Source organism: Schistocerca gregaria, chromosome 1 (genome assembly GCF_023897955.1).
Source record: "Schistocerca gregaria isolate iqSchGreg1 chromosome 1, iqSchGreg1.2, whole genome shotgun sequence".
NCBI lineage: Eukaryota > Metazoa > Arthropoda > Insecta > Orthoptera > Acrididae > Schistocerca > Schistocerca gregaria.
This window is the reverse complement of record NC_064920.1, coordinates 408,361,149-408,386,975: the sequence shown is the minus strand read 5'-3', so window position 1 is coordinate 408,386,975 and position 25,827 is coordinate 408,361,149. Positions and strand designations below refer to the sequence as shown.

Below are 25,827 nucleotides of genomic sequence, written 5' to 3'. Positions count from 1 at the left end.
ACCAACGCCATTACTACAATTAAATGAACATTTTTCCCCAGAAATGGATTAGTCGTGGTGTTACGCGTTTGTGGCCACCCACATCGCCTGATTTAACACCAATGGAATTTTATGTTTGGGGATGGATGAAAGACATAGTTTATGAGGAAAAAGTCAGTACATATGAGGAATTACTTGCTCACATTATGAATGCAATAGGTGAAATTAAGAACAACCCTGTGAAACTGAAACAAACAAGCAACAAAATCTGTTCACACATGTGCAGCTAAATGCATTGAACTCAGTGGAGACATTTTTGAACATTTGTTGTGACTGTATTCTGAAATTTTATGTATACTGTACAACTTCCTTAACATTCAGCTTTGTTTTTTTTTTTTCAGTTTTACATGAATTCATATTTTATTAAATTCCCCGGATCAATAAAAATAAAATAAATGGAAGTTGTGAATTACTTTAACCTCGTACAGTTTTACAATGGCTTCATATTAGTGAAGTTGCTGAATTCCGGGCAAAATCTTTTATCAGCCGTAACTCCGTAACTAAAACATTTGTGGACCTGTGTTTATATGAACTTTTTTCTTTAGTTTTACTTGTAGAATAACATATTAAAATATTTTCATATCTTCTTGAATCACCCTGTATGTCTATCCAGTGCAAGGTCAACTCTCTTTTAAACTTTATTCAACAACAGTAATAATGTCTACAGGAGACAAATTAATCCTAACAAAAATATATTTGCACAGATCACTTAATAATGATAAAACAAATGAAACACGCATCAATGACAGTTGTATAGCTGGTACTGCTCTACAGCACTGTTGATTTTCAAGGTTGGCTACCTTATTAATGTAAAGTATGATTTCTGCCAATTTAGCTGTATGGAGTTGGAGACAACCAAGTATTTTAGCATTTCAGCTTGCTTATATTGTCAGCGACACAGATAGCCGTACTGTAGGTGTAACCACAATGGAGGGGTATCTGTTGAGAGGCCAGACAAACGTGTGGTTCCTGAAGAGAGGCAGCAGCCTTTTCAGTAATTGCAAGGGGCAACAGTCTAGATGATTGACTGATATGGCCTTGTAACACTAACCAAAACGGCCTTGCTGCGCTGGTACTGCGAATGGCTGAAAGCAAGGGGAACCTACAGCCATAACTTTTCTCGAGGGCATGCAGTTTTACTGTATGGTTCAATGATTATGGCGTCCTCTTGGGTAAAATAGTCCGGAGGTAAAATAGTCCCCCATTCGGATCTCCGGGTCGGGACTACTCAAGGGGACATTGTCATCAGGAGATAGAAAACTGGCGTTCTAGGGAACGGAGCGTGGAATGTCAGATCCCTTAATCGGGCAAGTAGGTTAGAAAACTTAAAAAGGGAAATGGATAGGTAGAAGTTAGATATAGTGGGAATTAGTGAAGTTCGGTGGCAGGAGGAACAAGACTTTTGGTCAGGTGAATACAGGGTTAGGGAACGATTGACAAAAATAGGGAAAGAAATACAGTTGAAGAAGAATGGGTAGCTTTGAGAGATGGCAGTAGAGGATCAAGTAGGTAAAAAGACAAGGGCCAGCAGAAATCCGTGGGTAACAGAAGAAATATTGAATTTAATTGATGAAAGGAGAAAATATAAAAATGCAGTAAATGAAACGGGCAAAAAAGAATACAAATGTCTCAAAAATGAGATCGACAGAAAGTGCAAAATGGCTAAGCAGGGATGGCTAGAGGACTAATGTAAGGATGTAGAGGTGTATCTCATTAGGGGCAAGATAGATACTGCCTACAGGAAAATTAAAGAGTCCTTTGGGAAAAAGAGAACCACCTGTATGAATCTCAAGAGCTCAGATGGAAACCCAGTTCTAAGCAAAGAAGGGAAAGCAGAAAGGTGGAAGGCGTGTATAGAGGGTCTATATAAGGGCGATGTACTTGAGGACAATATTATGAAAATGGAAGAGGATGTAGATGAAGATGAAATGGGAGATATGATACTGCGTGAAGAGTTTGACAGAGCGCTGAAAGACCTAAGTCGAGACAAGGCCCTGGGAGTAGACAACATTCCATTAGAACTACTGACAACCTTGGGAGAGTCAGTCGTGATAAAACTCGACCATCTGGTGAGCAAGATGTATGAGACAGGCGAAATACCCTCAGACTTCAAGAAGAATATAATTATTCCAGTCCCAAAGAAAGCAGGTGATGACAGATGTGAAAATTACCGAACTATTAGTTTAATAAGTCAAAGCTGCAAGATACTAACACGAATTCTTTCCAGACAAATGGAAAAGCTGATGGAAGTCGACCTTGGGGAAGATCGTTTTGGATTCCATAGAAATAGTGGAACATGTGAGGCAATACTGACCCTATGACTTACCTTAGAAAATAGATTAAGGAAAGGCAAACCTACGTTTCTAGCATATGCAGACTTGGAGAAAGCTTTTGACAATGTTGACTGGAATACTCTCTATCAAATTCTTCAGGTGCCAGGGGTAAAATACTGGGAGTGAAAGGCTATTTACAATTTGTACAAAATCCAGATGGCAGTTATAAGAGTCGAGGGACATGAAAGGGAAGCAGTGGTTAGGAAGGGAGTGGGACAGGGTTGTAGCCTATCCTCGATGTTATTCAATCTCTATATTGAGCAAGCAGTAAAGGAAACAAAAGAAGAAAATGGAGTAGGAATTAATATCCATGGAGAAGAAATAAAAACTTTGAGGTTTGCCGATGACATTGTAATTCTGTCAGAGACAGCAAAGGACTTGGAAGAACAGTTGACCGGAATGGACAGTGTCTTGAAAGGAGGATATAAGATGAACATCAACAAAAGCAAAACAAGGATAATGGAATGTAGTTGAATTAAGTTGGGTGATACTGAGGGAATTAGATTAGGAAATGAGACACTTAAAATAGTAAAGGAGTTTTGCTATTTGGGGAGCAAAATAACTGATGATGGTCGAAGTAGAGAAGATATAAAATGTAGACTGGGAATGGCAAGGAAAGCGTTTCTCAAGATGAGAAATTTATTGAATTAGTGTATAGATTAAAGTACAAGGAAGTCGTTTCTAAAAGTATTTGTATGGAGTGTAGCCATGTATGGAAGTGAAACGTGGACGATAAATAGTTTAGACAAGAAGAGAATAGAAGCTTTCGAATTGTACAGCAGAATCCTGAAGATTAGATGGGTAGATCACGTAACTAATGAGGAGGTATTGAATAGAATTGGGGAGAAGAGGAGTTTGTGGCACAACTTGACTAGAAGAAGGGATCGGTTGGTAGGACATGTTCTGAGGCATCAAGGGCTCACCAATTTAGTATTGGAGGGCAGCATGGAGGGTAAAAATCATAGAGGGAGACCAAGAGATGATTGCACTAAACAGATTCAGAAGAGTGTAGGTTGCAATAGGTTCTGGGAGATGTAGCAGCTCGCACAGGATAGAGTAGCATGGAGAGCTGCATCAAACCAGTCTCAGGACTGAAGACCACTACAACAACACAGTGTCAGTGCTGTATGTACTGCAAACTGTACCAATCAATAATGCATGCAAATTGCAGCTATGACTCCATTGAGAAATGTGAATCTGGGTTCTCCATTCACAGTGCTTAAAGTTGTCAGTATGGTGCTACTTCTAAGTTAACAGTGATTCATGAAGCAGAGGCCACAAATAATTGTGAAGGAGCAAGAAAATGTAGTGTCACAAAAACAAATGTTAGTACATGACACCAGATGAATAAATTAAAGAAAACCAATTTTACATACCGGACTTTCGGGTGCGCGCTCTAGGGAAGTTTTCATGAATTGGGCAACAGGCTGCTCAGTACGTGCAAGAGACTCTCAATGGAGATGCTTATTTGAGAAATTATCCAAATGAAGGCTGGAGATGAATTATTTTCCAACTGCATACGTTGTGGAATTCAAAGCAAATACTGGCTGGTGGGTGAGAATAAAGGCAGTGAGGCTTATGTTGTATGTGGAGCAACACTATTCAGAGACTTCCTGCGACTTATGACAATACACTACTTGCGCATCAGCATCATGTAATCATTCTAAGAAGATGGCACGCATGTATGATAGACCAAATTGTTGGCACTGAGATGGCTATTTATTTTGGTATGTCATCAGGTGTACTGTCAATGAGTCAATTAAAAGTCTTCTTATGAGAAATTCTGTGAATGAAAATGCCACTATAAAAGTAATGTTAAAGTGCACTAGCAACTGAAAGGAAGATCCTCCGATATGATTAATGCAAGAAAATCATGCCAAACTGAAAACTGTCTGCAGGGCTTATCTTTAGATGTGAAGAAAAGGGATGAAGGCCAAAGGATTTGATGCTACATGTTGAAGGTTGTTTGGAACGGAATACGCTTTGCTTAATGGAAGGAAAATGTTGGTGCTTTTTTTTCCCAGGAAACACCTTACCCCAGAAGTTAAGAACCTAATATTAAAGAACAGCACAGACCAGGTAATAATTCCTGGCAGTATGACTCACAAATTAAAGTAATTATTTAAGAAAGGAAGTGAAAATAAAAATTAATGTAAACTATTTCTTTTTACTTATTTCATTTCTTCTTGTATGACCTATATGTAGACAGTAAATAAATGGCATATATCTTGGTTCAAATGGCTGAGCACAATGGGACTTAACATCTGTGGTCATCAGCCCCCTAGAACTTAGAACTACTTAAAAGTAACTAACCTAAGGACATCAAAGACACCCATGCCCGAGGCAGGATTCGAACCTGCAACCGTAGCAGTCGCGTGGTTCCAGACTGAAGTGCCTAGAAGCGCTCAGCCACACTGGCTGACTGGCATAGGTCTTGATTCCTAGAAAAGGATATACAGTAATGTTAACATTTTTAGGGAGATACTTTGTCAGTAAAACAGTTCGTAATTTTGATTTATCAGGAAATACTAAGAACAAAAATTTCTCTAGGAGCTTAATAAAAAAAGGGGGTAGTCTTACATTCAGGGTTGTCTTAGTCGAGTAAATATAAGAACTGTCATTGTAAGTCTGTGTATGAGTGCTTTAATTGAAGAAGCTTTTTCTCCTCTCTCCATACTTGTCAGTACTAGAGAGTGCTTCATTTCTTATGATCTTGATGTGATTTAAGTCAGTTTTCTTCTTTGACTGTGATGTAAATAGTGTGATTTAGTTAGCCTTTGTTTCAACTCCTCTCTCAAGTAGTACTTCATCAGGTTTTTAAATGTCTTCTTATTTACTTCTTTAGCTTATGAACAGCTTCGAAATTCATTGATGAGGAGTGTCCTCATACAGTCGTAGCTTTCTGTTCTGTGATTCAAGTTAATGTACTGTGCATATTAGTTTTGTGATTAGTTCAGAAACTTAGCTTTTATTTCAGTTATATGGTTCATAAAGGAAATATATGGTACATCATACATGTGAGCTAATTGCGTTCTAGCACTGGGACTGCTTTATGTAAAATATTTTTATATTTTGTGTTACAGCATAGCATTGTCTTTTATTATTTTCCAGGGTACAGCTTATTTTGAGCGACTACTTCTAGCGCTGGAACAGACTTACAAATTTAGCTTAGATTCATTTCTTGCATCTACCAGTTTATCAACGAAAGGACTTGGTTTCATTGGCTTGGCTTTAATTGCCTCCCAGAAGATTTTCCTATATTTGGGAGACTTAGCTCGATATAAAGAGCAAATTAATGAAACATCAAATTTTGGGAAGTCTAGACAGTGAGTACTGTTGAAACATATTTCATAATTACGTTACTGATTTACTATATTACAGTATATATGATTAATGAGATTATTAAGAATAGATACTGAAGATCTTGTTTTATTGCAGGTATTATATCCGAGCACACCAAATAAATCCAAAGAATGGCCGCCCATATAATCAGTTAGCTATCTTGGCTGTCTATGCTGTAAGTTAAGAAAATGTTTGCTTTTATTGTAGTATTAAGTGAATTATGAGGACAGCAAAAAATGAAGACTAGATAGAATTAAAATCAGGATGTGTATTTTGTTCTGAGAAATAGAGCAGGTGAGAAATTAAAGTAAGGGCAATATCTTTTGAAAAAATTGAATGTAATAAGGAAATGAAGGCCAAAATTATATTACCTATGTTAGCACACGCGCTGTTGTGTAATGCATTTTGCATTACACAGAAAATGTGAGTAATCACTTGATAGTCCCCAATTCTAGGCCGCGCTGAGTCATAATAAATAAGAGAACACACAAACAAGATAATCCAGAGTGTCATTGGTCAAGCAAATCCATAGAACAGCAATCCTAAGCATAGTCCAGGAGAAATGCAGCAAACTGTGGGGTCACGTAAGTTTGGTGTAAGTGAGAGAAAGATTTCAGCACAACAAGATTTGAAGAGCCGCACAGCATCCTGGTGACTGGATTGTCTCTTTGTGTTGTCAGCATTCAGGCCTGTATGACAGCGTGAAGGCACCTCTTACTATCCGTTGCAAAGTTGTTGGTAGCAGACATCATCAGGGTATTGACCTTGATCTGATTACTTGAGGCATAGCTTATGTAATCCACACCAACACCAATGTCCAGCCTTAACAATTGTAAAGAGACCACAAAATTTGGGAATGGAGCTATAAATCCCATGTTTTGTGGTCTCTTTCCAAGTGTTAACACATTGAAGCTGATGGACGTACTTAAATACATTTACTACGTTTTAACCAAAAAATCCAACGGACGCATGTCATATTTTCTTCACTTCAGGCTTATTTATTTGTGATTTAAATGCATATTTTACATTTGTAAGTAGTGAGACTAATTGTTTGCCTTGTCGTAAGTGTGTTGTTGATGGATAGCGTGCCCCAGTCTCTTGTGAATGGTACCAGTGTTATGTGAACTGCCTGCATGCTCAGAATATTGTTGAATGTTGTTTTGTTCTGTGTTAGCTGTCATGTTGTGCTATTGTGTGCATCCTTCTCATCTGTAAAAACATAAATAGTGATTATGGCTAACAGACATAGGTTGTTAAACTTACAGATTGAAGAACTCTCGAACGATGGCTCAGAACTTGAATAATGACTGGTGTCATTTTGATGTACTCCCTGAATTACCTCTGTTTGAAGAAATGAGTGGAATTCAGGTTCCTGTTGATACATTATCAACAGAACTAGATGGTTTGTTGTAATTTTTTGATCACAGTGTGTTTCTAAAAGTAAAGTCAGAGACAAATGTATATGCTACTGATAGTATTTCTGAACTTCGCTGTCAGAACATAATCAGACCAAAATCTTTATGGATGAAGTAGAGAGTATTGAGGATACATGAAGTATATCAATTTTTTGCAGTGGTTTTGTATATGTGTGTTGTAAAGAAACCTAAACATAGGGATTATTGGTCTGAAGACCCTGTGATTGCTTCACAATTTGCTTCTCAGCTAATGTCAGGAGACATATTTTTTGCCATATTCAGGACGTGAACAATAATGAGCTATGGATACGTAAACAAGAAGTAGGGCATGACCCTCTGCCTGAAATAAGATCTTTTTGGAACTTTTTCACAGCAAGACGCAGAAAAGTCTTTTAGCCATCATCAAAATCAAAGCAATATCTACTTTTTGAGGAAGAATTGGATTCTGTGTTTATATGAAAGACAAACCAAAGAAATATGGGATAAAACTGTCTGTTGTAAGTGATGCTCAAACAGGTTACATGTGCAATGCTCAAGTTTATATTGGAGGAAAAGGAAATGTTGAAAGTTCTATCAAACCCCTCCTGCTAGGCTATGTTCCTCTTACTTAAAAGAACAAGTGACATGTGTGGACAGATTTTATACAAGTTCTGCAGTTCTTGAAGAACTATGGCAAAGAAATACATTGGAAGTTGGAAAGATAAACATGACGTACACGTATTGTCAACACAGCATAAGATGACTGCTTCACATGTCAGTGGAAAATCCAGAAGTGGATATGTTGAGGTAGTAAAGCTAAATGTACTAGACTACACTTTGTGTAAAACAGGTATTGGCAGAGGAGAACAGGTGATGAGTTACTATCCCTTCCTGCAAAAGACTATATAATAGTGGAAAAGCTTTTCTTCCATATTTTATGAAGGCAGTTGTGAATGCCAACATTATTCACAATATCAGAAAAGGGTGCATTAGCAAATATTATCTGTAAATTAGCAAAGCAGTTGATTCAAAAAGGAGGAGCGGAACTAAATAAAGAGACACATTCAGCATCTGGAGTTGCAAGTGCAAACAGACTCATAGCACATCATTTTCCTGAGAAACTACCATCAACAGAAAAGAAAACAAACCCAGCTAGAAGATGCAAAGTCTTTTGGGAACAAGGGAAAGCTGCAGGATACTTAGTGACGAAAGAGACCAGATACTACTGTAGGTCCTGTGACCCAGGCCTGTGTGTCCCCGAGTGTTTTGAATGATTTCATTCCCCAGTGAAGTTCTCTAATTTGTAAAAATGAGAAAAAAAAGTTTCAAAATAAAACACTTCACCTATAAATGAAACATTTAGCATTTCCTGCTGGCAAGTGATTTTAAATCAATAGCCCACAATTCTCTACGACTTATGAAAATTTTGTCCATTCTGGGGAAAAATAAAAATGCTGAAAAACAGTATCTTTACAGTAATATCTACAAATCACTGTATAATTTATTTATGTTAAACATATGCATATTCATAAAGAGGCATGAGGATGTAAATTACAAAAGTTCAGGGCACAAAAATGAAATTTGATATGGATCTCAAATAATGGTGCATACGTGACAGAACGTGTTTCTGTTTCTCATTCCACAATGTGTTTGTAACCTGTGATGAGTTGAGATGCAAACACATCTCCAACAGCAAGATTTCCACAATAAAGAGGTAATCAAATGCAGGAAAAGTAGAAACAATGGCTTCTGCTACTTTTATTAACTTTATCAAATGCAGTAATATTTTATAAAATAAGATTCATCTAAATAGCTCCAGATAATGATTAAATCAAATAGAAGACATATCTTTGCATTAGAATAGTGTGCAAGTAAGTGAAGCGTTATGTGCAGGCATTCTCAGTCTCCATGGCTGTGGCTGAGTGTTCACATGTTAAATTATGTAAGCAATTTAATGTCATGAGGTCCAAATTCGAGAAGCAGTCAAAAACTCTTGAGCTGTGTGAAAACATCCGTTGATAGGAAAACTCTCTCTTCGGTGTCTGCTCCGGCAACTACAAACACATTTGTTAACACCATCTAACTCCCTGTATAATAGAGACTGATCGGAATGCGATGGCACAATGTTACAATGACTCTCCACTGGAAGCGGGAGTAAGTCATCTCTTGTGACTGTGGTCAAAAACAGAAGTGCTGCTCTTGTCCTAAGCAGCCACATATCGAGCAGCAGTGTGGCAGTGGCTCCTCACAACTGGCAGAAGCGTGGCTGTTTTTTCTTTCTGATTGCAATGCTGTGGAGACACACATCATCTTTGCAGTGGTTAATTGCTGGAGCACTAATATAGTTGGTTGACACACCGCAGTTTCAGCACTAGAGTGGAAACCTGGTCTTAGATGGATGTACCTGTATAACAAATTGTTATTGGTTAGAGCTTCACCTTTCGAATGAATATACTTCGCCTCTAGTAAATGGTGCACTACTGCTTTTGTATAAAGTGCAGTAGTCTCCCACCTTGAGAGAAATGTCACAAGTAGCAACAAAAAGAGCGCACTTGGAAGCGATTTTCAATCAAGACAGAAATGAGATAAAATTTTAATAGCAAATTGAATAAACAAAATTTCACGTGGCAATTTCTAGGAAACTCTCTTAATCAAGGCAGCCACATAAACAACAAATGTGGAGGTAAAATCAAATGAAGCCCAGGATGGAAGCCCATGATGGAATAACAGTAATATGGAAGCTGTTTGGCAAAATAAAACAACAGAAACCTATGGTAGGCACATCAAAAAAGATAGATTGCAACTTACCATTAAGTTGCAGGCAGGCACAACTGAAAGACACTTTTGGCCACTGCCTTCATCACCAAAAAAGAGAAACACATACCAGTCAGATACACAAGCAAACACACCTCATGCATACATGATCTTTAACTCCAGCATCATGGTGTGTGTTTCTCTTTTACTGATGATGACTGCATCTGAAAGCTTTATGTAAGTGTATTTTAATTGTACCTGTCTGCAACTTAGTGTGTCTTCTTTATGGTAAGTAGTAATCCATCTTTTTTGTAAATTGTTAATATATGGAAAGTCCTCCTCACGACATGGAGGAGGCATTGAGTTGCAGGCAGGCTTCCAAGAACCACCTCACTCTCACCACTCCTCACAGTCCTACCTCCTATGTGCTTCCTAAAGTTTGTTAACCCATCCACATAGGTCATCCTATATCGGTGTACCGCAGAAAAAATCTCTGCCCTCGTGGAGAAACATGCCCGCCCTATTGCGCGGGTCATTACATGCCAAGTGGTCTAGAGGTTTCCGCATGACCTTCATGGATTTGGATGAAATTTTATATGAACAGTGGAACATGTTCCCAGTGAACATTAGTATAGCTTTATGATAATTCAGTACTTCCAAATGTATAGTCATTTGTTTGACCCCATAGCACAGCACCTATTAGTTTTTGGCAACTTTGAGGTAGAAGATCTCTGGCAATATATTTGTGAAAGAAACAAAACTAGGTCATCTTGTACCACTTTCTGTGCTTTCTTACATGAAATGATGATGATGATGCTGATGATATTATTTGCTGAGTGATTTGCATATGCATAATTTGAAGCAAAGCCAGCAGAAAAAATAGATGCTCGAAAAAATGTGAAACATAGCTTTTTACATCTCTGGAAGTAATAACAGGATAAACTTCAAACTTTTCACCTAATAACTTACCAATACAAGATCTTAGAATATAAAATTTAATCCTCCTACTGCTTTCTACTAGTTCACAAATTGAGGGCAAAATTGACAGCTTTTCTAAGAACTTAAAAAATTGCTTTTTTCGGCCTACTTATAAAAAGTCTTATACAAACTCTTTAAAAATGTTTTTCTTAAAAATATCACTTTCTTACCTACCTAAAAATTTGTATTTGGTTTTTCAATGTGGTAACATAAGGCCTTAAAAGGAACATCAAGGAGGAGATGTGTTGAAAATGGACCCATATTCTGCTGGTACTCATATTAATTTGGATGTATTTTATATGATATACAGTACTTTCTGGAAAGGCAATATCAAAAGTTTTAATGACCAAGAAGTGAGATAAAGTCCGAATAACTCAAAAAAAACTTCAAAAAAGTGTTGCCTTTAGTCACGACTCCTCATGAAATAGTTAATCTGTTGTTGTTCTGTTACTCCAGAATCAGACTGGCTATAAACATCACATTTTTAACTGTGCATTACCAAGACAGCGGAGATCATGATAGTAGAAGTGTCGCATAATAGCTGCTACACATATTGTAGAAATTGCCTGTAGGTTTTACACCGCTGTCGTATTGTGTAAATCTGTTAAGGGTTTCTTTACAGTGGATACAATGCTGATGATACATTTCTATAAGTGTCAGTGGCCAAAGCTAGAATAGGCCTCTCTCAAGATCCTAGGCATATGTTTACATCAAGCTACCTAAATTATTTACAGATTTCATCAATTTGCTGTAGAAAAATTAGATTTTTCAGATATTAATATCTCAAATTATTAAAGCCACAAAAATGAGAAAACTTATGCTTTTTACTGGATTCGTTATTCCATTTCTTTCTTTTGAAAATAATTTTGTAGAGCAGAATTCAGTAGAGATGTCTAAAAAATGACAGAAAAGGCTACTTCAATCTATGGAAAACCCAGGATGGAACGTTAACAATACCAGAGAAGGAAATTTGCTACTCACCAGATATCGGAGATGCTGAGTCGTGAAAGACACAATAAATAGATACACACAATTAAAGCTTTTGGCCATTAAGGCCTTTGTCAACAGTACACACACACACACACACACACATACACACACACACACACACACACACACACACACACACAAATGCAACTTGCACACACATCTGCAGACTCAGAGAGCTGAGACCACAGTGCGAACAGCAGCACCAGTGCATTATGCGAGTGGCGACTGGGTGGGGGTAAGGACGAGGCTGTGGTGAGGAGAGGGAGAGATAGTATGGTGGGAGTGGTGGACAGTGAAATGTAGCAGTTTAGACGGAGGGCAGGAGAGAAGGTAGGGGGGGGGGGGGGAAGTAGTGGAAAGGAGATAAATAAAAGAAATTAAGACTGGGTGTGGCGGTGAAGTGACGGCAGTGTAGTGCTGGAATGGGAACAGGAAGGGGGCTGGATGGGTGAGGACAGTGACTGCCAAAGGTTGAGGCCAGGAGGGTTACGGGAACATACGATGTATTGCAGGGAAAGTTCCCACCTGCGCCATTCAGAAAAGCTGGTGTTGGTGTGAAGGATCCATATGGCACAGGCTGTGAAGCAATAATTAAGACAAGGGATATGATGTTTGGCAGCATGTTCAGCAACAGGGTGGTCCATTTGTTTCTTGGCCACAGTTTGTTGGTGGCCGTTTGTGCTGACAGACAGCTTGTTGGTTGTCATGCCTACATAGAATGTAGCACAGAGGTTGCAGCTTAGCTTGTAAATCACGACTGGTTTCACAGGTAGCCCTGCCTTTGATGGGATAGGTGATGTTAGTGACCGGATTGGAGTAGGTGGTGGTAGGAGTATGTATGGGACAGGTCTTGCAGTCTAGGTCTATTACAGGGGTATGAGCCATGATGTAAGGGATTGGGAGCAGGGGTTGTGTAAGGATGGACGAGTATATTGTGTAGGTTCTGTGGATGGCGGAATACCACGGTAGGAGGGGTGGGAATGATAGTGGGCAGGACATTTCTCGTTTAATGACATGGCGAGAGATAATCGAAACCCTGGCGGAGAATGTAATTCAGATGCTCCAGTCCCAGATGGTACTGAGTTACGAGGGGAATGCTCCTCTGTGGTCGGACTGTGGAACTTCGGATGTGGTGGGAGACTGTAAAGATAAGTGGTTATTCACCCCCACTGCTTCCAAACCACCCCCTGTTAACTTTCCAGAGTTTCTTAATCTCGAACCTTGCCTCAACATCATTCCCCAAATCCCTCAGCATGCAAACTAACCTTACATCCACAGAAAGAACCATAGTCCACCATTTAAAAACTGATCCCAACTTTATAATCCTACCTGCTGCAAAGGCTCCACCACTGTTGTTTTGAATTGCGAGGATTATGTGGCAGAAGGACTCTAGCTGTCAGATACTTCCACCTGCAAACCATGCCACAGTGATCCCATTCCAGTAATACAGCAGGATCTCCAGTCACTAACTCAAATCCTTAGGCCCATCCCAGAACCTCTCCCCAGAGCCCATCTCTCTACTTACCCTTACCTCTCCCCGCACTCCCACCTCCTACATGCTTCCTAAAGTCCATAAACCCAACCACTCAGGATGTCCCATTGCGGCCAGTTACTGTGCCCCAACTGAGAGAATCTCTGCTCTTATAGACAAACATCTTCAACCTATTACCCGGAACCTATCCTCCTATATAAAAGATACCAACAATTTCCTTGACCGACTCTCCACAGTTCCTGTCCATTTACCACACGGTGCCCTGCTCGTCACTATTGATGCCACCTCCCTGTACACTAACATTCCTAATGCCCATGGCCTTACTGCTGTCAAACACTACCTTTCCAGATGCCCAATGGATTACAAACCAACAACCTCCTCTCTAGTCTCCATGACCAACTCTACCTTCACCCACAATTACTTCTCCTTTGAAGGCATTATCTACAAACAAATACGCGATACAGCTATGGACACCCACATGGCATCATCATATGCTTACCTATTCATGGGCCATCTAGAGGAATCCTTCCTAAAAACCCAGAATCCTAAACCCCTTACGTCGTTCAGATTGATTGATGACATCTTTGCTATCTGGATTGAATGTGAGGGCACCTTATTCAGATTCCTCCAGAACCTCATCTACTTCTCCCCCATTTGCTTCACCTGGTCCTATTCGACCCAACAAGCCACCTTCCTAGATGTTGACCTTCACCTCAGAGATGGCCACATCAGTACCTCCGTCCATATCAAACCTACTAACCACCAACAATACCTCCACTTCAATAGCTGCCACCCATTCCACACAAAGAAGTCCCTTCCGTAAGACCTAGCCACCCGTTGTCGTCGCATCTGCAGTGACGAGCAGTCCCTCTTAAAATACATCAAGGGTCTCACTGAACCCTTCACTGACTGTAATTATCCTCCCATCCTTGTACAAAAACAAATCTCCAGCACCTTATCTTCACCTTCTCCCACCACCTCCTGAAGTCCCACAGTCCAGCCACAGAGGAGCATTCCCCTCGTAACTCAGTACCATGTGGGACTGGAGCATCTGAATTACATTCTCCGCCAGCATTTCGATTACATCTCGTCATGCCCTGAAATGAGAAATATCCTACCCACTATCCTTCCAACCCCTCCAACCATAGTATTCCGCTGTCCACCAAACCTACACAATATACTCGTGCATCCTTACACAACCCCTGCTCCCAATCCCTTACATCATGGCTCATACCCCTGTAATAGACTTAGATGCAAGACCTGTCCCATACGTCTTCCCACCACCACCACCACCAGCACCAGCTTTTCTGAATGGCGCAGATGGGAACTTTCCCTGCAATACATCGTATGTTGCCGTAACCCACCTGGCCTCAACCTTTGTTAGTCACTGTCCTCAGCCATCCATCCCCCTTCCTGTTCCCATTCCAGCACTACACTGCCGTCACTTCACCGCCACACCAGTCTTTTAATTTCTTTTATTTCTCTCCTTTCCGCTACTTACACCCCATCCTCCCTCCACACCTTCTCTTCTGCCCTCCGTCTAAACTGCAACACTTCACTGTCCGCAGTACTAAATAATTCTAGAACATAATAAAAATCCCAATAGATTGTGGGCCTATTTTCACATAATAAAAAAGTCAAATTTGAGTGCCAACAGAAAATGGGCCCATTTTCAATGCGTATCCACCTTCTTGTTGTTTTTTAGGGCCTTATAACACTCGCAGCTGCACTATTGGGTCAAACAATAAATTCAATAAAGCCATGTTTTTATGTTCCCGTATCCTGCTTTCTACATTCAGTTTTGTCAGGATCAACATAAGTTCTATTCTGTCAATGCACTGCTTTCCCGTGATTAACGATATCCTGTTACAACTTTACCCACATTTTAAGTTTTCTTTGACATTACCACGACCTGATTTTCAAAGAGATTTCTTCAAAAAGTGCATAGTATTCGTGGTCAAAGTCAGCCTTGGAACACAGTAGAAAACTCAAGACTATATGTAAAGCTGTTGATCATATAAAATAGAGTTAGCGCAATGAGCAAGATTGTCATTGCAAGTTTGTTGGGTCGTGACTGCCTGCATTGTATGTTCACAGTGTTTGGAAGGGTGGGAAAGGAGTCACTTCCGCAATTATAACCACGATCTGAAGATGATAACTGTAGTAGCAACCTTTCTTCTGCTCATTGTGTTACATTACAACAGCTTTAATTTAATTTCAGTCATTTATACAGATAAACATCACTTTTGAAGTTGACCATCTGTGTAACGGGCTTTCACAAATTGTTTCTTCTGCATGGACATGTTGTAGTGGTAGTTCCCACCTACAGAATTCTGAGAAACTTGCATCTGGGGGAAGAATCCAGATGTCGTGTGTGGTGAAACGGGCACTGATGTCACGACTGTCATGTTACAACATGTCCTTGGTTCTCGCCACCCATCTGGCCTTAATTTACGTTAATTCCTTCTGTCTCTGAATTTCTTCACAGTAACTACGCCATTTTAGTTCTCTACAGCTTTATTTTCTGACCTGTCTTATTTTTCACTGTCTCCCTCCCACCTCTGTCACGTACAATGCACTTAGCATTTCATTTTTATTAATTCTTGCATGATGTTTTATCAGTAGTCTCTGTCTTGCATATTACCCTGTCTCCCACCTTTTAGCTCTCACATTTGCAAATCTTATCCAGTGCAGTCCCCACCAATCAGTCTTTCCTTCTCATTCTGTCCAGTAAATCTCCCCTGACCCATGGTTCCAGGCAACTTTTGTGAAATCTACCCCTTTTCCTAAACCTCTCCAGTCCTTTTCCTCCTCCCCCCCTTCCTTCCCCTTCAACCATTCTGCCAGAAGAAGAAGAAGCTACTGGCTCTAAATGCTTGCATACGAGGGTAAGTCAATTATTATCCACAGAGTACTTATAAAATTTTATTGCAAACAAATAGGAAACTTACAAGAACATATTTCGACATAGTCTCCTTGCGTTTCAACACACTTGGTCCATTGTTATACAAGCTTCCTCATGACCTCATAAAAGAAGGTTCTTGGTGGAGCTGTGAGCCAGGAATGCACCACTTTTTTCACTGCTTTGTCTGAGGCAAATCGAAGGCCTCTTAATGCCTGTTTGCGTGGACCAAACAAGTGATAGTCAGAAGGGGCAAGATTGGGACTGTAGGATGATCCAGTATTTCAAATTTGAGTTCTGGAGCATTTCAGCAGTGTGGGCAGCAGTATGCAGACAGGCATTATCGTGCAACAACACAACCCATTTTGACAGCCATCCTTGGCGTTTGCTTCGAATTGCAGTCTTTAACCTGGCAGTAAGCATCTCACTGTAACGTACACTGTTTATTGTTGTGCATCTTTCTCCATAATGTTCCAATACTGGACCTTGTGCATCACAGAAAACCGTAAGCATCAGTTTTCCTGTGGACGCTTGGGACTTAAACTTTTTCTTGCACAGCGAATTTGGATATTTCTATTCCATAATATACCTTTTACTCTGTGGGATGGGTAAGGCTGAAAAGTTGCTTGGAACTGTAGTATAAAGGAGACCAACATTTCTAATTCATTGATCCTGCATTGGAACATTACTGACTAGCTTAGAAATATTTATTTGCTGTATCTGAACTTCTATCGTTTCATAGTTCATATATTTGGAACAGGCTCATTCAAAAATACTGGTTTTCAACTGTTCTATATTCTATACGTCTTTGTAGTAATAGTATGAATCTGCAGTCTTGATAATGTTTAGTTCTTTATGGAATAAAGTGTGGAAAATTACATTCTTTGGCTTCTAACTTGGTTTCTGAACAACGCACATGTCTGAAGACTAAGTAGGTGTTTAAGTTTCTTGAATTATATAACAGGGTGCTTTACAATTCCATTACAAACTTCTAGCAATTATAGAGGAGACTGAGAGTAGATAATACTGAGTCATTCCATGTCAAGTCATCCGGCCATGACACCCATTATCTACTTGTGAACTGAGATTTTGTGTACTACTTTTGTATCTAATATCATGAACTTTCGCCAATTTTTATTGCTTTTCGTACATTCTCTTGGTTGCTGAAAGTTTGATGCAAAGCACTACTTCAGAGCAAACAGTAAAAATGTGAATATTGGCTGCAGTTTTTAAACAACAAATGGTATGCGAACAGTTTTTTCCCTGAATATCCTTTTGGACATTTAGTTTCTGAAAACATGTTAGAATTATGCAATTAAATTTTTGTTAATTAATCTTATTTAATTTTTTGTTAAATTAGAAAAAATATTTTGGACTATTCAAATCTGTATCACAGCTCAGCCTTTTTGCTCCAGTCTTGGTTGGTGATATTGGTTCAATGTGATGCATAGATTGTGTACCAATAATTGATTTTGCACTTGTGAAGCACTGAGATAGATAATGTCTGATTTGTACCATTTCATCTTTTGAAACAAAGGGAACTGAAATGCCTTGCAGGTTCTTGTGACAGAATTCAAATACCCGTGAAGCTGTAAGTATTTGATCTTTATAAACTCTTTGCAAATTTGTCTTTGTGGCAAGTCTTTTAACAGTGCCAGCAGTATCATCACAGGAAGATTTTCCATGGCCGGTAGCAAAAAAGTACCAGCTGCACTTTATATTAAAGTCGTGTTCATGGTAGCAGATATTTCTGAAATTCTTACAACCGTCAATCAAATATTCAACATATGCGAGATGAATTTCTGGAAATTCACTCAAAAAAAAATACAGTCTTCTGAGTCTGGTACACAAAGGCAGCAACGGGTTCTAGATCATCAGAAAAAATACAAATACTTTTTGCATGCAACTGTTTGTCCTTTTTGTAATATATATAGACACTGTGAAGAGTGCAGCTGCCATTGCTCCCATGGTACCCCTGTACTTCATCTTGAACAACAAAATTGAGATTTCCACCGAAATCCATTAAAATTAACACTGATCTGTCATCAAGTGTTTCCTTCTTCATTTTCAGATAATCAGATTGTGATTAAGAAATAAGAGTTTGAAGTAAGTTTCTCAATTTTCTTAATTAGTATGTCATAGAACTCCGATAGAGAAGTGATTTTAACATTTAATATCACTCTATCAGTTGATACCCATTAACTGTACTGAACCATCTCATCAGATCATCATCTTCTACTTCATTTTCTAAGTGGGTTTGAAGCAGTGAACTTGTAGGTCATTTTTCACACAGACGAAGGATACAGGCTTGGTTATTTATATCACATGTTATTTATATCACATGTTATTATTCTATCCCATTGTTTCATTACAAAAGAATATCACATTATTATTGTAACATTACGAGACTTACTTTTGTTTTGGAATGAATATTTAAAAACTGCAACAGTTGAATTTTTAACCAATAATTGACTCTGGGTTCAGCTCAGCACAAGAAATCAGAACTGCATGCTCAGTGAACACATGAATCAAAACAAAGGAACTGGATGATGCAATACACATAGTGGCAATAAAACAGTGTTCTCAGATATGATTTGTTCCTAGGGAAATCCAGTGTAACCGACTTAAGCAGTTTAGTGATGACTTTGTAAGCATGAATTAGCAACTTCTATATTTCTTTTACAATATTGTTGTTTTTCACCCTTCCCATTATTTCTACAAACTGAGACATAATGCAATATTTATAATGTTACAAATTTTTCAAAGGTATGTATGAGGGGGCAGTACCTTAAAAAAATATAATGCCCATGCATGGATTTTGTTTAAAAGAAATTATTTACATTTTTTCAGAGATGTAGATCATGGGTATTCACTACAAGAAGCACGACTATAAAAATATTTAAAAAAAAAAGCTTCCACTGCAACAACTGTGGGAACCATTGCATTTTTAAAATATAAAGTAGCTCATCTATGAAAGCCTGAATTCCTGAATCTATACAACTTCTTTCTGTCATAAGTGAAGAAGTAATTGACCTGCAACATTTACATATTGGAAATGTGAATATATCTAGGTCAACTTCCACTACCCAAAATTTCAAGGATTTGCGTGGCGATGGATGTCATTTCCTAAAACTACTGGATGATTTGACATGGAATGACCTGTACTTTGAGTTGGAACCCATGTCCCTGAGGGAACCTACCGTTTCAGTGCTGCAAGCATTTGAAGTGGAAGTAATGAGACCACTTTTTACAAGTAATTTATTAGGCGTGACCCAGTGCATCACTTCTTTTACAATTCCACCCATTAACAACCAAAAAAACCAAAAATGAAATTTTTTAAATTTTCACAAATGCTGTTGTTTACACTTAAATCGTTTTTGTCCTTTTCAAAGAAGGGTTAGCCTTCTTATCCAAGTATCTCCAAATTTAATGAAATGTAATCATTTCCTCATGCTCTCACCATACCACCTTAATTTTTAATTATAACTGTTGAATTTATATCTTTGTCACTGTTACTCATTTCATTCCCTGTCCCATAAATACAATTTCTTTTCCCTGTGTGGCACCCAGAAAAATGCTCCTGAACATCAGTGTCAATGCCGCACTAATCCAGCCATCTGAGGAAAAAATTTAACAAAAGTCTAAGGAAAAGATAAATTGCTATTTACCATAAAGGTGACAACATTAAGTAGCACACAGGCACAATTAAGACACTTAAACATAAGCTTTTGGCCACAGCCTTCATCAGAAAAAGAAACACACACACACACACACACACACACACACACAAAAATATTCATATACACAAGCAAGCATGCCTTACACACACGACTGTCACCTCCAGCAGCTCGGACGAAAATGCACCCGTCATATGGAATGGAAGCAGCAGTCTATGTTTGGTGGTGGGGGTGTGTGGGGGGAGGGTAGTGCTGTCAAGCTGTGTGTGCAGGGAATAGACGGCCAACAGGTGCAGCGTTGAGATGCTGTTGGGCAGCGAGGTGGAGAGGGGAGAAATGGGGAAAAAGGAAAGTATCAGGGAAAGATGGGTGGGTTCATTGGCAGAGGGCAGCACACAAAGAGGGCGGGAGACGAGAATAGAAATAAGGTGATAGGACAAGAGGGTATGAAAACTGTTAGCTGGAGGGTAGCAACAGTATGTTTCCTTAGTTTGAGGCCAGGATAATTTCGGGAACAGCGAATGTGTTGTAAAGATGGCTCCCATCTGCACAGTTCAGAAAAGCCAATATAAAAAGCTGAGCTGGTATATGACATGGCTGCTTTTACAGGTGGCCTGGCCTTTTACGGAGTAAGATAAGCCTGTGACAGGATTGGAATAGGAAGTGCTGGATGAATGGATTGGGCACGTCTTGCACCTTTGTCTTATACAAGGATATGATGCCTCTGCCAAGTTGTTGTATTGGGAGTGGCATAAGGATGGACTAGGATGTTGTAGAGGTAGAGTGGGCGATGGAACACCAATTTAGGAGCAGTGGGAGGCATCTTGGGTAGGATGTTTCATTTCAGACACGATGATAGGAGGTCATTGCAGTAAAGAATTTGGTAATATCTATTGAGGTTATCACAGACTGCAATTGTGAAGTTTGCCCTAGACAAATATGTTCTGAGTAATGTCTTAAGGTGTGGAAAAGAGCCACAATGTTTAAATAGTTGTCTTAAAAACCTGGTATGTAAACAAACAGAATGTCATCTCAGATTGAAGAGAAGAAATAACATAGCTGACAGACGAAAGCTGAGCGAAGTGAAAATAAGTGTAAGAAGAGAAGTGAAAATAAGTGTAAGAAGAGCAATGAGGGAACCATTCAGTGACTTTGAAAGTAAAATCTTGTCGACCGATCGGAATAAAAAATTAAGATGTTATGGCCATGTGTAAAATCAGTAGTGGGTCAAAATCATCTATCCATTCACACAGTTCCCATACTGCCACAGAAACAGAAGTTAACAGAGTGAAGGCCGAAATACTGAATTTTGGTCTTCTGAAATTGTTTCAATGCAGAACATTGTAACATAGTCCCTCCTTTCAATTGTTGTACAAACCTCAGAAAAGCAGATGTTGAGACAACCAATCGTAGTATAGAAAAACAACATGATAGCTTAGTAGTTGAAAGGTTTCAGGACTGGATGAGATATGAGATACCTATAAAACTATACAGAGATTATGCAAAAGAACTTGCTGCATTTCTAGCAGTAATTTATCATAGATCGCTTGAGTAATACAGGGTATCTAGCGAATGGAAGAAAGCACAGGTCATTCCCATTTTTAAGAAGGCCCATAGGACAGATGGTCGCAAATTATAGTCTTCCTCATTGACATCAATCTGTTGTATGGAACCTGCTTTATGCTCAAGAATTAAGATATTTTTGGAGAATAAAAATCTCCTCTTTAAAAATCAACATGGATTCCGCAAAAAGAGGTCCTGTGACACTCAGTCTGTTCCTCCGTGACATTAACGCATTTTAGACAACTGCACTCAGATTGATGCCCGGTTCCTTGACTTCAGGAAGGCATTTGATACTATCCCACACTATCATTTAGTGGGAAAAAAAAGAGCTTATCAAGTAATGGATCGGATTTATGACTGGATTCAAGACTTTCTTGCTGATAGAACTCAACAAATGTGTCTTAACATATCGATAGATGTAATTTCCAGACTACTCCAAGGAAGTATGATAGGACCATTACTGTTACCATATATAAATGATCTAGTAGAAAGTGTTGTATGTTCTTTAAGGCTGTTCACCAATGATGCAATTGTTTTTTTACAAAGTAGCAACACCAGAAGGTAGTAACAATTTGGAGAATGACCTCCACAGAATGGATGATTGATGCAGGCTCTGGCAGTTGACCCTAAACATAAATAAATGTGCATCCATAGGAAAAGAAATCTACTACAGTTCAGCTACACCATTGATGACTAACCACTGGAAACAGTATCTACTGTAAAGTACTGGCAGTAACTATCCAGAACGACATCAAGTGGAATGACCACTTAAATAGTAGGAAAAGCAGATTCCAGACTCAGATCCACAGGAAGAATTTTAAGGAAATGTAAGTCATCCTGGAAATAGCTTATAAAGCACTTTTTTGACTGGTTCCAGAGCATTGTTCATCTTTCTGGGATCCCTACCAGATAGGGTTGACAGAAGAGAGGGAGAAGATCCAACAAATATCAGCATGTTTCATCATAGGGTCATTTAGGTGGTGTGTGAGCATTATGGAGATGCTTGCCAAACTCCATTGGCAGGCATTACAAGAGAGGCATTGTGCATCACTGAGAGATTTGCTGTTGAAATTTCAAGACGTTAGAGCCAACAGTCATACTTCCCAAACGCTATTCGTGAGTGGGACAGGGTTGGAAAGCTCAGTTAACGGCTCAAAATGCACTGCACACACAATTCGGCGGCTTGTAGAGTATATTGTAGATGAAAATGTAATCAAAGCCCTGGTGAAGGATGTGGTTTATGTATGAATGCATGTTCTCACGACTATATCCATTTCTAAAATATATTTGGGTCCCAAGCCAAATCAGTTGGTTAACTGCCCACGAGCTTTTGTCAGAGATCTCCTCTTCCATTGTCAAGTGGTTGACTTATTTGAATGCGGCTGCTGTGCTTATGTGGTTGCGCCACTTATATAGTGGTTTAGTTGTTCCAGTTTGGGGTGCTATTGGCTGGTTTGTGGAGCTAGTTGGAGGATTTGGGGCATGAGACGAAATGGCATAGGAGATCTGTTTGCAGACAAGGTCTTCTGGATAGTGCCTGTCTGTAAAGGTTGTGGTGAGACCCTCAGCATACTGGGAAAGTGAATTCTTGTCACTTCAGATATGCCATCCCCAGGTGGCCAGGCTGTATGGGAGTGATTTTTTGATGTGAAAGGGATAACAGCACTCGAAATGCAAGTGCTGTTGATGGTTGTTGGGTTTAATGTGGGCGGAGGTGCAGATGGAGCCATCATGGAGGAGGTGGTCAGCATCCAGGGAGGTTGCATGGTGTGTTGAGGAGGATCAGGTGAAGTGGATGGGAGAGATGATGTTGGGTTTCTGCAGTAGTGAAGATAGGATGTCTTGGCCCAGAGCCTGGATTATGAATGGCCCATAAACCTGTTAACATAGGAGAGTGCCACGTGAATATCAGTGGCTTTGCCACAGATTTGTTTGTATACCTTTCCTTCAAAGGGAAGGGAAGTAGTTGCGAGTTAGGAAAAAGTTAGTAAGGTCTATGAGGAATAAGGTAGTGGGTTTGGAGTCTGAAGGATGTTGGGAAAGGTAGTTTTCAAGAGCATTAAGACCTAGATCATGAGGGATGTTGGTTTATAGGGAGGTGGTGTCAGCAGTGACGAGCTGGGATCTAGGAGTAAAGGAGCGGTGATGGTGGAGAGTTGGTGAAGGAAATGATTGGTATCTTTGACATTGAAGGCTAGAGTACAGGCAATTGTTTGGAGGGGTTGGTCAGTGAGGGCCGAAACTGTTTCAGTGAGGAAACAGTATCCAGCCACAATGTAATGTCATTGGTTATTGGGTTTGTGGATTTTAGGGAGAATGTAGAAGGTGGGTTTACAGGGTGTTGTAGGAGCCAGGGAAGATGTTCTGGCAATGGCTAAGGCTTTAAGCAGAGATTGGAGGTTGTGTTGGACTTCTAGGATGGGATCACACATGCACACACCTGAGTAATCACAGGGATGCTTTATTCACTTCCCATCTGCTGCAATGCAAACCTCACTCATTAACGATAGCATTTGTAATTCTTACATTACAAATTAGGAAGGTTGGTTGTGATCCTTTCTGCTGCATTGTTCAACACATTGATCTTCAGTTATACCACTTTATCTTGGACAATAACCATTAGCTCTTTTTGAGTTACCATCTCTTTTTTAGATCGGTAATCTTCTTCCGTTTCTTGCACTTTTTTTTATTTTAGGTGTAATTCCAAATCAAGTTTTTAATTATGACTATCTTCGAACATACATTTTTCACTATCAGAATCTACAATATAAAGAACAAATCAGTATTACTGTCTTAAAATCTTTAAAACATTTTGTCAGATGTACTTATAAGTGACTATGTCTAAAATATATAAAAAATGTGTATAATATATGTCGGTCACTATTCTCTCCTATTTTGTCAGGTCTAGTGTCCGGTAGGTACAACCCAGTATAGAATTGTCTCTTTTAGTCTGACTTGAACTGCCAGTTACGAGCCAGCTATTTCTTCAAACAATTTAAATACACTTCCCTACCTTTCAGCTGTGCATCCCATCCTCGCTGCTAGAATCATCACTGGTTTTACTCTAGTTTCTAAAGTTAACTGTAGAGCTACAATTCTAACCAACTTTTTGTTCTTCACCAGGTTCTCCAGAAGTGCACTTTCGTTCCAGTGTTGCTTCATGTAGTCCACAATGAGACACTGCTACATGAATAGCGTGTCAAATTTAATAAACGTTGACTTCACTGCCCATTCTCTGGTTCGAGGCCAGTATTACTAGGAAAAAAAAAAAACTGTATTCAAATTTTTAATAGTTATCTTAAAATATTTCACAAAATAAATGAAAAAAATAAAATCTTCAAATCAATAAAGAAGAAAAATTAAAGGTAAAGCTCTCATGGCCCCTTGTATTCATTTCTTTCTGCAGTGATGAAGTCCCTGGTCATTATTGAGGTCCACACACTAAAAACTTCACTGTGAATTGTTGTAGAATTTCAATAGGTTGAATGTTATCTGCTTCTAGAGCCTTGCAGCATCATTTTATAGTGCTTTCCACATATTTTATGTGGACTAGATCTAATTGACCACCCCCTTTGTGCTTTCATTGGTTTTCCTGTGTTTTCAAATTTCTGTGTCAAAGTGCTGCATTTATGCTGCTTGAGGTTTTATTTGAGCTGTCAAATTTTTGTTGCCTTTTAGAAACTTCACATTTGTTCTTGTAATTTGCGTATTTTCTTGATGGTCTCTCCTGAAGCCTTTGCTAATTCTTACTTCTACCATTCTGACAATGCTATGGGTTGTGCTTTGTCCTGTTCCTTCCACATTTCATCTTGAAATCTATCAATCAATCTATCAGTGTTAGTAAAGCTTCCATTACCACTGTGTCCTGGTTCCAAGCCCTTTCTAGGTTTTGCAAGAGTGCCATTACTTCCCCCCATCCAGTTGTAATGGATTCTTCATTGATTTGTTGAGCTACTTATTTCACTTCAGAGATTCTGTAAGTACAGCTATATAATTTTTACTTCTGAGTTGCATAACTACCACTGCCACCACCGTTCATCATAATCATCATCACGAACATTTTCTAGCCTCTGACTGGGTCTTTGTACACATAAGTGTTTCCATTTTCCTCTGTCATCTCACCACTGCTCTGCCTCTGCCTGTTTCTATTCTTCTTCTTTTCTCCAAATAATCTACTCTGTCCTTTTCAGCTAACTGTCTCTTGGTGTTCCTTTTGATCTTTTGTGTTGAAGCCTCAATTCATGAATTTTCATCATGTAATTCCTTTTTAGAAATTCACTTAAAAAACTGCTGATTCTCTACACTCCTGTAAGGGTAATTCCTTTGAAAGCTTTCTGATCTCTTTAATTTTTTACTCTGCCCA

At 39.1% G+C, this 25,827-nt stretch overlaps 1 protein-coding gene across 2 annotated transcripts in view; it reads left to right on the top strand.

Moving 5' to 3' along the window:
• The window catches only part of LOC126349494 (telomerase-binding protein EST1A), a 321,638-nt gene that overhangs the window by 131,217 nt on the left and 164,594 nt on the right, over positions 1-25,827 (top strand). For both annotated transcript variants that reach the window (XM_050002435.1, XM_050002434.1), the window contains 2 exons: positions 5,484-5,698; positions 5,811-5,889. In XM_050002435.1, the coding sequence (XP_049858392.1) occupies positions 5,484-5,698; positions 5,811-5,889 (294 nt within the window). The remainder of the gene's footprint in view (positions 1-5,483; positions 5,699-5,810; positions 5,890-25,827) is intronic.